General features: G+C 44.0%; 1 protein-coding gene across 2 annotated transcripts in view; it reads left to right on the top strand.

Moving 5' to 3' along the window:
- Positions 1–820: 820 nt before the first annotated feature.
- Positions 821–14,000, top strand: part of TRIM36 (tripartite motif containing 36) — a 35,654-nt gene continuing 22,474 nt past the window's right edge. Inside the window, exons 1-3 of one of the 2 annotated variants that reach the window (XM_025446668.3) lie at positions 821–1,080; positions 3,132–3,366; positions 12,115–12,440. In XM_025446668.3, coding sequence (XP_025302453.3) covers positions 1,054–1,080; positions 3,132–3,366; positions 12,115–12,440 — 588 coding nt within the window. In that variant the 5' untranslated portion in view covers positions 821–1,053. Of the gene's footprint in view, positions 1,081–1,685; positions 1,868–3,131; positions 3,367–12,114; positions 12,441–14,000 lie in introns of those variants that run through there. The other variant, XM_025446669.3, reaches the window with a different exon arrangement.

Below are 14,000 nucleotides of genomic sequence, written 5' to 3'. Positions count from 1 at the left end.
GGTCGCGCTGGTCCCCGGGGGGCACCGCAGGCCGGCGGCCCCCGCCCCGCGCCACCTGGCGGGAGCCTGTCGTGCGACAGCGCCGCGCCCCGGGGTGTGCGAGCAGCAGCGGGGTGCGGGCGGCTGGGGACCGGCGAGAGACGCCAAGTTCGCCCGACGAGCCGGGCCGGAAGAGGCGGGCGAAGAACCGGGCGGAGGTGGACCGGGAGCCGCTCGGGGAAGCCCCGGCCCGGGTCTCCCTGCGGTCCTGCGGTCCCCCCGCCCCGCCCCGGCCCGGCCCGCGCCCGCGCCCGCGCCCGCCCCCGCCGGCCGTCCAGCGTCCGAAGACCCGGCATCGCGGTGACGGCTCGCCCAGGCGCGGGGAAAACGAGGTGAAGGGCGGAGGGGCCGCGCCGGGCCAGCAGCCAGGGCCGCAGTCGCCGCAGCCCCGCCGAGCGCTCCACCCCGGCCCCGCCCCGGCCCCGCCCTCCGCCCTCCGCCTCCCCAGCCCCCAGCCCCTCGCTTCCGCCCCCTCCGAGGCTTCCCGCCGCGGCGGGGAGGCGACCGCGGCCGCCCGGGAGGGGGCGAGCGGCGGAGGGGGCGGGGCCCGGGCGGCAGACCCAGCGCGCGCCGCGCCCCCGCCCGCGCCCCCGCCGCGCCCCCGCCCGCGCCCCGCCCCCTTTGTGCGGTGGGCGCTGTTGCCCGGGCGACGGCCCGGCCCCGCCCCGCCCCGCCCCGCGCCGCCCCGCCCCGCCCCTCCGCGGCGTCGGCGCCCGGTCTCCGCGCGGCCGCCCGCCCTCCCGCCCGCCGCAGTCCGCAGGAGCCGCCGCCGCAGCCGGCCGCGGGGCGGGATTCCGGGGCCGTCGCAGCGCGCGCCGCTCGGCTCTCGGTGCCTGTGCTTCCCCCGCCCCGCTCCCAGCCGCGTCGGTCCGCTGGCCGGTCCGGCTGACCCGCTGGCCCTCCGGCTCCGAGCCCAGGCTCCGCGACCGCGGGGACCCGCCCACCAGACCCTGCCCGGGCCGCCCGCCTGCCGGCTCGGACCGCGCGGTTGATGACACCCGGCACGAGGCTACCATGGAAGGGGACGGTTCCGACTCGCTGGTGAGTGGGCGACCGCGGCCGCCGCCCCGCGCCCCCGGGCGGCTCCCCGGGGCCCCTGCTCGCGCGCCGTCCACCCCCTCCGCCGCGAGCCGCGGGAGCCTCTCCTCCCCGGGAGCGAGGGCAGGGCGGCGGGCGGCGGCCGCGCTTCCTCTCCGCCTTCCGCGCCCGGGGTTCCGCAGTCCGGGGCGCCGCCTGCCTGCCCCGCCGGGGCTCGGAGCCCGGGGCCCGGGGCGCCGGGGCCTGCCGGGGGCGCCGACCGGGTGCGGCGCTCGCCCACCTGAGCACCTCGGGGAGTCCGGGCGGGGCGCCCTAACCCGGGCCAGGCCGAAGAGTCGACTGGCCCCGGGAGTCGGGGGCCGGGCGCGGCCCTTTGTCCCGGGCGTCGTGGGGCCGGACCCCGCTCGGACCCCGCTCGGACCCCGCGGGCGCTCCCCAGCCGCCCGCCCGCTCCGCGAGCACAGGCCCCTCCCCGGCTGCCGGCCGGGCGCGCGGGAGGCGGGGTGGCCCTGGCAGCTGTCGGGGCGCAAGTGTTTTGTTCGAAAGGCTCGGATCTGCCCTTCTTTCCAACCTGTTAGTTCTCGTCGAACCCTGCTGATCCTCAGCTCAATTGCGGGAGCCGCCGCATCCCATTTCTCGTAATCAAGTTGTTGCTGCCCTCGGTGGATCTAAAATGAGAGCTCATTTTTCTTTTGGGGAAGGATTACTTTATGTCTGCCGTGATTAAGAAGCTTATGTACCGCTTTTTGTACAAGGAAGTTGGAAGTGATCTGAGATCTTCCACCAGGAGGTAAACCTTTTACCAGATGGGAATGTGTTGTGGACCTTCATTCAGAACAGTATTTTCTTTTGGACCTATCTTGGACCTTCAGAGCAGTATTTTCCTTCGAATTGAGGTGTCAGATTCTTTGTGAAATGAGCTAGGATGCGAATATTCTATTTTCTTTGCTGTGAATTGTGAAGTGTGGCACTCTCCCAAATTTAATAAAATCGTGACATGATGTGGGCTTCTATGAAATATTTATTGAATGATGCAGCAAGAAACGCTTCAAAGACCATGGGCAGTGATAAAGCCGGTTGGATGTAGTGCTTCTGTCAGGGATTATTAAAGCACTTAAAGGTCGCTTTAGGGGGAATAGAAGAACATACATTTTCATTTAGTGGAAATGAGTAAATTGATTCGATTCTCATTTTCTTTGGATCTCCAGTAATCGAAATGATTGTACATGGGTTAGGAGCACTTTAAAATTGAACTGTAAAACTGCAGGGGTGCTGAATATAGATTCATAGCACCTGCAGTTTGGGGGGCTGCATATGGGAAGGATGGGAAAATGAGCATGAGGTCATCAAACCTTTTTGGTTGTGATAAGAGACTGAGTGTTTCTCATGGAAAATAATGCAAGCCTGTAGTATTGAGAGCACTTATAATGGTGCTTTCTAGTCCTCTCCACCCTTTCAATATTCATAAAGTGCTTTTAAGATAACCACTTTGATAGGCAGCAGAACCTCAAGCTTTTCAGCAACATTACAGTTGCAGCATGTGAAAATTGGCCACATTTAATGTAGACAATTGCTGATGATTCAGCTTGTAAAGAGATTTCAAGGAGGCTTCCATGAACATACTGGCTAACCCAGTTTTCGCCAGCTCTCTTTTGCCACAGAGTTAGTGTGCTCAGTAGGAGCAGTCTCATTCTTAGTGGGCTGTATTCTTAACTTTTACTGAAGTCATCTACTTTAAGGGTTTTTCAGATGTCCTAAATCAGTGAATTCATGATGATTTGAATAACTTCATGATTGGTGAAATATGGCCTCCTCATATTTGGGGCTGATATTGCTCAGACTTCAGTTTTTTCCATTTCTGCGTCCCTTCAGTTCTAGGCTGTGGGTGGTGAGGGGGGCTGATGGTACAGAATTTCATTGCCAGAAAGCAACCTCAGATTATAAACCGTGTCTTGATTCCCTTTGGCAAGGCAAACACATGTAACTGACACAAGAGGCATAAACATGGTAATACGTTCACTCACCGAGGGCTTTTGATTCTGATTTTTCTCCAGGTTACCATTAAGAATATCGAAAGAGAGCTCATTTGCCCAGCATGCAAGGAGCTGTTTACCCACCCACTGATTCTCCCTTGTCAACACAGTATCTGTCATAAGTGTGTAAAAGAACTCTTACTGACACTTGATGATTCATTCATTGACGTGGGATCAGACAACTCCAATCAGAGCAGTCCTCGACTTCGGCTCCCGTCCCCGAGCATGGACAAAATTGACAGACTTAGCAGACCAGGTATGTGGCCAAAGCCTGGGGCCTGGGAGTCTCAGCGATATTTGTGGAAGGGACATTGTTTTTGCCATTTTGCGGGTTGATCTTTCCAGGTGAATAAATTGAAACTAGTTGTAAAGGAGCCCTTCCCTTCAGAAGTTCAGAAGTGAACTTCTCCTGTCTCTGGGATACACTTAAAGTTGAATACTGAACCCCAGCTTTGTGTTAGAGCTCTTAATAATGGTCTGTATTTTGGGGTGTGTTCTGACCCAAGGGGTCCTCTAGATTAGATGAGGGATGAAACAATGGATCGCGGAAGTACTCAGTAGGGAATCCTCTGTCTATAGTAATATGGAAATAAATGTGACAAATTAAGGGATAAGATTCCATAATGACTGTTCCCAAAAGGCTTTTTAGATAGATTAATTTGGTGTCATTTTGTTCTACCTGAGGACTTTATCTTCTTCAGCCATTTTAAATCCATTTTTTGAAATCAGGAGTTTTGAATATCAACTAACTAGTGGTGGAATTCTGTAGTAATGATAGAAGTCCATCATAATTGTTACCTGTTGGGATAGTGTTAACTCTCTTTCTTCTGGACCTCCATTGCAGAATTAAAGTAGATCAAAACTAATTTGAAATCCCAGGAATAGGGCCACTGGGCATTTCAGGGCCAAAATCAGCAGTGAGGTCCAAGAGGAGGCCGAGATTTGAGTACCAGAATCTCAGCGTCAGGTTAGGTACTCGCATCATTTGGAGGAGGAGAGTATGTGAGTAGCTCTAAACACCAAACTTCACTGCCTCAGTTCTATCCGGTTTTGGTTTGGAGCTTTTAAGTTTGATCTTTTAGGACCCTCTGTTTATTTCTTCCCCCTATAGTATAGGAATAATTTTTTAATCTTTAATATAAAAAAAAAAACTTTGTAGAAGAGAATTTCCTTTTCCTCATTTGCATTTAGTGAATGCTGTCTTTTTTGGTCCACACTGTGATCTGGTGGTATCTTGTAGGGCAATGTATGTGTCTTAGTGCTTCATCAGACAGTGGATAAGAGTGGATTTTTTCTTTTTAAGATTTTACTTATTTATTCATGAGAGACACAGAGAGACGCAGAGACATAGGCAGAGGGAGAAGCAGTCTTCCTGCAGGGAGCCCAATGTGGGATTTGAGCCCAGAACTCAGGGAGCATACCCGGGGCCGAAGGCAGACAAACGCTCAACTACTGAGCCACCCAGGTGTCTCCATAAGAGTGGATTTGATCTAAAAGTAGTTATTATGCTGCTTTAAAAATGTCTTCTACTTTAAAGGGTAATCACGAATTACTTGGAAGATATTTTGCATATATAAAAATTATAAGCATGTATTGAAAAGGGAGTGTTAAATGACTGTGGCTGCAGGGAGTATGAGATCAGAGAGAGTTATGCTTATTATGAAGTCATCACTTGTATGTTTCCCTCCCTGCTAGGAACCAGCTGGCAGCCCTGGGGGCAGGGACAGATTTCCATAGCTGGAAATTACCTACAGGGAAAACAGATATTCTGTTGGTAGATCCTCATTGGCTAATTAGGGACAGACCCCTTGATTGATTGACCAAGGGAAATTTACTTTTTTCTATTAATATTTAACACAAATCATTAAAAGGAATTTTAGTTATCTACTAACATTTCTATAATTAGATAGAGCTTACACAAGTATATAAAATCCTGTATCTCATGTGGGCTTCTAATCTTAACATTTGGTTGGTATTTATATGTGATTCATATGGAGAATGGATGAAATACAGATAAATATATATATCTAACTAGATGAAATATGGTTAACTGCTTTTAGAAGCACACCTAGATATTACTTGGTGGATATCTTTTTTTTAAAGATTTTATTTATTCATGACAGAGGGAGAAGAGAGAGAGAGTCAGAGAGACAGAGAGAGAAGAGAGAGAGAGAGAGAGAGAGAGAGAGTCAGAGACACAGAGAGTCAGAGACACAGGCAGAGGGAGAAGCAGGCTCCATGCAGGGAGCCTGATGCGGGATTCGATCCCAGGACTCCAGGATCACGCCCTGGGTCAAAGGCAGGCACTAAACCGCTAAGCCACCCAGGGATCCCAGATATTTAATACATATTTGTGGAGTGGTTGTTGAATGACCCCTGCTACAAGATTTCCACAAAACATGCCATGATGGCTTTTAATCAATAATAGTGTTATTTTTTCGCCTAAAATAAGAGATCCATTCCACCATATTTTACACCATCTAGATCAGAAATAGAATTACCGAGATGTTCCTCCCTCTCCTTGAGGAAGAACCCTGTCAAGTTGGATCATGTCCTGAGATGGGGGGAGGTAGAAAACCTTTCTGTGAAAAGGAATGCAGATTTCAAGCTCAGTGCTAAAGAAAACAAACACCCATCATGGGTTTCCAAAGATGAGATTGTCAGCTCACTGTCAGTAGAAGTATTCAAATGAGGGGTCAGATTTAGAATGCTTCAGGGGCCATATGCATTAGGGAAGCAGGTCCCAGGCATAATAAACACCTTGGTTTTACTTCTTTGATAGAGAGTAAATATTTCATTTTCCCATTAACTCATCTACCTTAAGAAAACTAGCAGCCAGTTGACTCCAGGCCTCCCCTGTAGAACATGGTGGCACATGGTTTGAGACTGTAGACCAGAATGGATGCCTTGTCTAATTGGGCACTTAGCCACTTGGCACTAGTGCATTAGTTTAGGGGTACTAGATTTTCAGATTTACTGTCCTCCCCTCCTCCCCCCGCAAAAGAACCTGATAGTGTTTTTGATGTGTAATCTGTCTTTTAAATGTTGGTAGGTAATTCAAATTATTGAATGACTCCATACCAGCTCAACATAGGATAGGGCAGCCAATGCACATCTTTGGCTATGACCTTCCCATTCAGCATTTGGGCCATCAGTATTTGAAATCTTTGTTTTAAAGAGTGGGTGAGTGACCACCATTTGAATACATTGTAGAGGGGATTCCTGCCTTGGGTGGTAGGTTAAGTCGGTTGTAGGTCAACCGCCATTTCTTCTCCAATATTGAAATTCTCAAGCTTGCATTCATTTGCATTCATTCGTTCAACAAATACTGAATTTAACCTGCTGGTTGCCAGGCTTGGCTAAATGCTCAAAAGGAATGAACAAGATAGATCTGTCCCTCCTTTTCAAGAGGCATATAGCCTAGCATTATGTAGAGCGTCATAGTTAGAACACAATCATTCATCAAGAAGAGCCTACAGAGCAAATTAACAAATACAGATCGAGTACTCAGAGGGTTGGGGGGCTCCAAGTATAATAATCATTCCTGGAGGATTTTATCAAATGAATGTGGATTTAGGATTGCCATTCTCATGGTATCAGTTTTGAATTAATAGAAGTAATGATATTACAAATATAATGCTACCCTCCATTTATGGGGCATTTGCCTCTACTTTTTCTTTGGAGCGATTCAAAGAGAAATTCATAGGGAAGTAATGCTCCCCCCCCCCTTTTTTCCTGGCAGGCTTCTTTTTTTTTTTTTATTTTTCATCACTTAGAGATACTTGGGAAAGAAATCCTATTCTGAGTATTGGTGTGGGAGGAGTAGAATTCTAAAAATTAGTTTTGCCCCTGGTTTAATAAAGGAATTAATTAGATCAGGATTGTCCAGTGCAGTAGCCACTAGCCCCATGGGGCTGTTGACCACTTGAAATAAGCTAGTCTGAACTGCAATGTGCTGGAGGTATAAAAAATACACTGTGAATGCCAAACCCTTAGAATGAAAAGAATATCAAATGTCTCTAATAGTTTTTATTACATTTTGAGGTGTTAGTATTTTGGATATATTGGGTTCAGTAAATCACATATTAAAATTGATTTCACTTTCTTTTTAATTAATCTGGCTACTGGAAAATTTAATGGCATATGTGGCTGATGCTTTTGGCTCAGATAGCCCTTTTGGCTATCATTGCATTGGATATTTGGCAGATTTTTTAAAATAAAAGGGTACTGCCTTGAAAGGAGAGTAGGGTTTGTGTATGCAACACTGTAACACATTCAATTATATAAAAATAGCCATATTACTATACATTTTGTGTCACATGTGTACAAGCTTTCCCCACATTTTGTATTTCTTTTTGGAAGATGATACAGTCAGTTTTAGCAATACTTACTTACAGGGTTGGTTTGGTATACATCAGTTAAAAAAATCAAACAAAAGATGCTTGCTATTGCTGTGTATTTTCAAGTTACCAGAAATACAATTGTGTAAACATACGAATCTATAAGATAGAGTTTAGACCTCTTCAGGGCTGCGCCAACAATGATTGATTCTGAACTCTAAGGTCAGCTTGATGAATGTTTGACAGTGATGGTTTCATAAATACCACATGTGCCAGGAAAAAAACACATTTTCTTACCGTTAATGCAAGAATTGTGTTGTGTACAGGACACAGTTACTGCTTTATCTTTTGTTAACGAGTTGTGAATCTTCTCTTTGAAATTAAATTCTAAATCCAGCTTTCTGTTCATTGTTCGCAGGGTCACAACGGAGATCTTTGGGGTGGAGAGGTAGAAAACGCTTTATTGCTTGTGTGGCCGCAGGCAGTATAGTGTTAGAATTAAATTTAATAACCTTGTATACATAAAGTGTGTAAATATCAGTGGTCAAGTGTTCAAAATTTTGTAGAAAGTGGACAAATTGGGCTGAATGACTTAAAGGTCAACAGGACTAAATTTCCAAGCCGAGGCTGGTGTTTCTAAAGGGAGCTCCAGTCACCAGTGCCTCCCTTTTGTCCATTGGCATGACAAGATATTTTTGAAGAAAATGACATACTCGTGTCTATGAGTTCTTTTAATATGCCTAACGATTCTTTTCATTTACTTAGTGGAACTAAGATTATATTAATGGCCGTATTGCTACCTTGGGCATGGTCAAATGAGCCAGTACTCTCTTCTGCATTTAAAACTTTGCTTAAAGGGCAGTGGCAGTTTTTTGGGTACTTAATAATACAATCTTTGCTTGTTTTGTGCATACGGTGTCTCTCCTCTGGTAATGTTTGAAAGTGTTTGAGTTTTGACCTTGAGGTATTACCCATTTGTGGGTAAATAACGTACACTGCCTCTTTTAGGCTTTCCAAAGTATTTGACTTCTGGGCCCACAATGGGCCAACTCTTTTTATTAAAAGGATTTTTTTTTTTTAAACTCCAGTTGACCTTTAAAGTAAAATTGGCTACTTTTTATTTTTTTGCAGAATGCTGGTGATACCTTCTATTTTACTAGAGAAAATAAACACCTGAAATGTTATCCCTTTTCTGTCTTCCTTACCTACCTCTCTACGTGCCTCAGTTTACAGATCTGACACTTCCAAAAAAGCCATGTGGCATCCTTTCTCTTACAAGCTTCAGGGAGTCCCTGAGAATCTTAAGTGTTGAGACTTAGTAAATAGAAGGAAAGGCAGGAGCAGTTGGCTTAAGCATTGCTTGCTCCCTATTTCTTTCAGACAGTAGTTGAGATAAAGGTGTTGCAGTTTGAACATGCCCCTAATACTTGGAAGGTGATTGTAGCTTGTAGGCATCAGATGGTGAGAACGTGCTGAAAGAAGCATGAATGTGGCAGCACAATCCATGAGCCCTTTGCCAAGCACCTAGAAGCCCGACCTGAACTCGCTGGCAGCTGATGGTGGGGAAGTAGTTTGTAGTCAGAATTTGGGAGAGGATACAGCTAGCAGAGTTTTGAACTCCTTACGAACTGACTTGGTCTTGAAATCCTTTATCTTCTTTGATATTTCAATGACAAAACATAATGATTGAAAGGTAGTTTTGAGGGGAGATTTGCTAGAAACCAATTTGAGGATTTTTTTTTTTTTTGGAGTCTTCATTTTCAAATTGTGTCATGATTTTATGACACATGTGTCATAAATCTGTTACATTTATATGTGTCATGAATCTGTCTTTGAAGTCAAGGTGTTATTGGGGAAAAGAATTAATCCTGCAAGGGGACAGATTCAAATAATCTGCACATGTAATTGGCCCCATAAATGCAGTTTGACATATACTGTTACATTGCTTGGCCCGCATTGCTTCCTTACCTTTCAAAGTCATCATTACTTTTCTTTCTCATTATGTCATGCTGTTGGGGAATATTACTTGATGGAACATTCTATGATCATGGGAATGTTTTGTTTGACCATGCACTGGACAGTATGGGAGCCACCAGTCACATACGGCTCTTGAGAATTTGAAATGTGTCTAGTGCAACCAAGGAACTGAATCTTTCATTTAAATTTAGATAGTGATATTTGGCTAATAGTTACTATAGTAGAGAACACAGCTGTAGAGTAAAAAGTTGACTCTATTACATTTTATTCTTAGTTCTACTGTCTCGATTTTTTAAAAGATTTTATTTATTCATGAGAGACACAGAGAGAGAGAGGCAGAGACATAGGCAGAGGGAGAAGCAGGATCCCTGCGGAGAGCCTGATGTGGGACTTGATCCCAGGACCCTGGGATCACGACCTGAGCTGAAGGCAGATGCTCAATCACTGAGCAACCCAGGTGCCCCTCTGTCTAGATTTTTTTCCCCCACTAGATTTACTTCCTAGAATATCCTTAGACCTGTTCTGTTTTCTTATTGCCCTGAACATATATACTATCATTTGTTTTTGAAGACAATGGTGGAAGCCCAAGACATGAAATAAAACTTAAATACTTTGGCATTCACAGAAAAAGATGAGAATTTTTTTTTAAGATCTGTTTAGGAAAGCAGCTGAGATGTATCGACTTAATATTTTGTCTTATTAGGCTGTGTGATGCTTTACACCTTATTTTTGTTATAAAAATAAAAGAGGTTTACAGAAAAGGGACGAAACATCTTATTTGAAATTTCTGAACATGAAGGCCACAATCTGGGTGTCACCAGTATATACGTGAAAGCATGACTTTGTTGTCGTGATTTAATTTTGTTTGATCCTGTTACTTAAACTGATCTCCACCTTCAATTCATAAAAGCAGTAATAACTCATTTTTTTAAACATTGACTGTTTGGGTTTATCCATTTTTATTTCTATCACCTGGTTCACATATGGAAGCATGCAGTTAAAAGGGACTTTCCATTTGTTTCAACTTGACCACTGCACTATATCACTTCCAGAATTATTTGGCTTGTTTTTTTCATGAATGAAATTTTCATTGGCATGTGTCTTAAAAAGTGGCTTTGCTGCTTATTTCGTTATATGCCTGCTGTGTTGTGAAATATCTTGGACTGTGTTGCATGTTTTGAGGATTATCATAAAAATATATTTTATGTAGAATTTTCTAATTTTTTATGGGGCAGCTTTTTTTGTTATGCTTTTTTTTTATAGGTTTAGAAATGCAAAGGTAAATGAAGATATCAAAAATACTCTGCATGTTTGTTGCTTAAGTACTTTTGGGAACCCAGTGCCACTTAGCATGCTGTCAAGTCACTTCAAATGAATAATATTGTGAGCTGATGGCTAAAATTTACCTTTAGTGTTATCATGCAAGACCTATTTTAAGACAGTCTTTTCAGTGATGATAGTAATGTGCCAGAGCAATATTAACGTAGCTGTTGGAAAGACTTATTATAAATGTGGTAGACTAAGTTTGGCCATTCGTTTTTAGTACTGGATATATGGTAGAATGAAAGAGGCTTTAGGTTAAGAAGTTTGTGTTTATAATTAGGTAGTTATTTTGTGAACAACCAAGACTACGTGCTCTCAGGGTAGATTTATAAATGAGAGCAGGGAATAAGTATGCATGTGCTTAGGTTAAAGGAACAACCCCAGGTTCTCTTGAACCTGTGGGTAAGGACGGTCATGTCTTGGTTTCTTGATTTGTTAAAAATCAAGATAATATTGAACAAAAGTGTGCTCTTCATAGTCATTCACTGAATTATGTATATATTAGAAAATTATTAATTATACTTGTTGGGTTAACTTTTGGCTTACTGAATTAAGTAATTTTAATGGTTCTTTTTTTCAGGTCATAAGAAGATACTAAATGGTTGGTCCCTCTTTTAAAGTCACTAGTCTCTAGGTCTATGGATGAGGTTTTCACTCTTATAGATTACACTCAGTTAACTAATGATTTTGCCTACTTGGATAAAACAATACTACTGTGGGGAATGCTCTTTTGTAGTGGTTCTTAACTATTTTATGGTCACATATTCTTTTCAGAATCTGATCAAAGCGATGGATTGTTGAAATTGTATACACAATTTCAAATAGCATACAGAACTATTTGGATCTTTCTGGAGCCTCTCCATGGGGCACTGTTTAGGGTCTTCTGTCATTTATGTATGAGTTTGTTTCCTATCCATCAGCCAAGGCTGTGTTCATTTAAATGAAAACCAAATTACTTTGGATATGATACATAGAAATAACTGTAAATGTTAATTATATGCTTTCAAAAAAAAAAATCCTGACCCTGTGTAGTATTGTATTCTGTGTTTTGTCTATATATCTGTTTGGTTTGATATGGTTTTGTGTGGGATTTACTCTAGATTTTCCTCTCCTCTTTAAGACCTATCTAATAACTTGGGCTTGTCTTTTGTATACCACAGAAAAATCAGCATTATGCATTTTCAGAATACAGACTGATTCAAGTGGAGCCACCACTCTGAGCATTATTTTCGGGGATAGGGGTGCTGGTGGTGGTGGTGGGAATGTAGGTGTAGCTCTGTCTCTTTCCAAAACATCACTCCTTTCTCCTTCATTCTGTTTGCTTTCCTACTGACATAACTAAACAAGGACTTCCAATTACACAGGCTGGAAGCGCGGTTCACTGACCCCCAGGACAACCACTTTTCCTTGCCCCGGCTGTGAGCATGATGTGGATCTTGGAGAACGAGGAATCAATGGTCTGTTTCGAAATTTCACTTTGGAAACCATTGTCGAGAGGTACCGGCAGGCAGCCAGGGCAGCCACAGCTATCATGTGTGACCTTTGTAAGCCACCACCCCAGGAGTCCACAAAAAGTTGCATGGACTGTAGCGCGAGCTACTGCAACGAGTGCTTCAAAATTTACCACCCGTGGGGTACTGTGAAAGCTCAGCATGAGTATGTGGGTCCGACGACTAATTTTAGGCCCAAGGTAAGAGAAGTTCTGATTTGGTTAGAATATCGGTATCCTAACAGGAATTATTTATGCATCTAGACCTCGACAGCAAGAATGGGAGTAAGTTGAAAAGCCTATAAAAAGAGGGGCGCCCGGCTGGCCCAGTTGTTAAGAGTGTGCGACCTGATCTCGGGGTTGTGAGATCAAGCCCCACTTTGACTGTAGAGCTTACTTAAAATAAATAAACAAAATATATACATACATTAATTAATTTTAAAAAATGGATGGTGCTCACAAACACAGAGACGTGTATGTCCAAAAAAATATAAAATGAGAACATAAAAGGAAAAAAAAACCTGTACGAGAAACTAAGGCCTGGCATTTGGAGTTATTTTGTGTGTGGCTGGACACTCACCGCACAGCCCAAAAGCAATATCCTGGGTCGCTATGTTACAACACAGCGTCATGCAGCACGATACGCAAATGTTCGCAATGCTACCTCTGCAAACGGGAAGGGCTGAATTGTCTCAGAGGTGCTCCCTGAGATCCAAGTGGTTATAAAGTTCAAATGCTTCTGTGCTTTAATGTGATTAAACCCATAGTTGCCTAAAGGATTTGATTGGGAAACATTTTTCTGACGTTTTCAGTTAGCTGCTTATGCTGTGCATATATAAGAGTAAGTACTGCGTAATGGTTTGAAGACTGTGGTATAATGTTTATATAATATCTGAAGTGGAACTCACATTTCTTAAATATTCTGGGTAATTTCTCTAGTAACACTCACAAGACCCTTATGCATTGTGGTTTGCCCTGCTTCGTGGCAGAAAAGCAGAATGATGTTTGGCTATCTTCACTTATGCTGCTTTCTGATTTAGATAGATTACCAGAAACTTGAGAGATTCTTTTGATTAAAGTTTTTATTTCTTCTTAGTAACGTGTGTGAGTATGAAAATCTGTTTACATTCTTGAGGATAAATCTTTGCTGTTTAATTTGTCATAGAAGAATGGGGGCCGCCGTGACTCAGTAGGTTGAGTGTCTGACCCTTGATCTCAGCTCAGGTCTTGATCTCAGGGTTCTAAGTTTGAGCCCCAAGTTGGGTTCTGCATTGGGTGTAGAGTCTGCTTAAAAAATACAATGGAAATAAATCCCAAAAGTTATCTTGAGACTATGAGCTGAGTATTTTTTGCATCATATATCTATATTTTTAAGTAAGCTCTATGCCCATTGTGGGGCTCAAACTCATGAACCCTGAGATCAAGAGCTGCATGCTCTGCTGACTGAGCCAGCCAGGTGCCCCTCTGACATTATAGTAAGTGGCCCAGGACTGGTAGATCAAAAGAGAAACAATCTGGGCTTTCACACTGTGTCTTTTTTTTAAAACTATGTCAGTGTGGCAATATATTTATCAAAAAGTTTTTAATCTCCTATTATGTTCCTTATCTCATTTTAAATGCACCAGGTCATAGACTTTTAAAAATTTATGACTTCAACTTGGGGCTTCAATGCCTCTCTCAGAAGATTAATTAAACTGATTAATACTAGTTCTTTCCATTATGAAAGAACTTGTCATTATAGAATTTATTACACTTGGGCTT

The sequence above is a fragment of the Canis lupus genome, chromosome 11 (assembly GCF_003254725.2).
Source record: "Canis lupus dingo isolate Sandy chromosome 11, ASM325472v2, whole genome shotgun sequence".
NCBI classification, from domain to species: Eukaryota; Metazoa; Chordata; class Mammalia; order Carnivora; family Canidae; genus Canis; species Canis lupus.
Note: the sequence above shows the minus strand (reverse complement) of the source record. Positions and strands in the feature narration are given on the sequence as shown.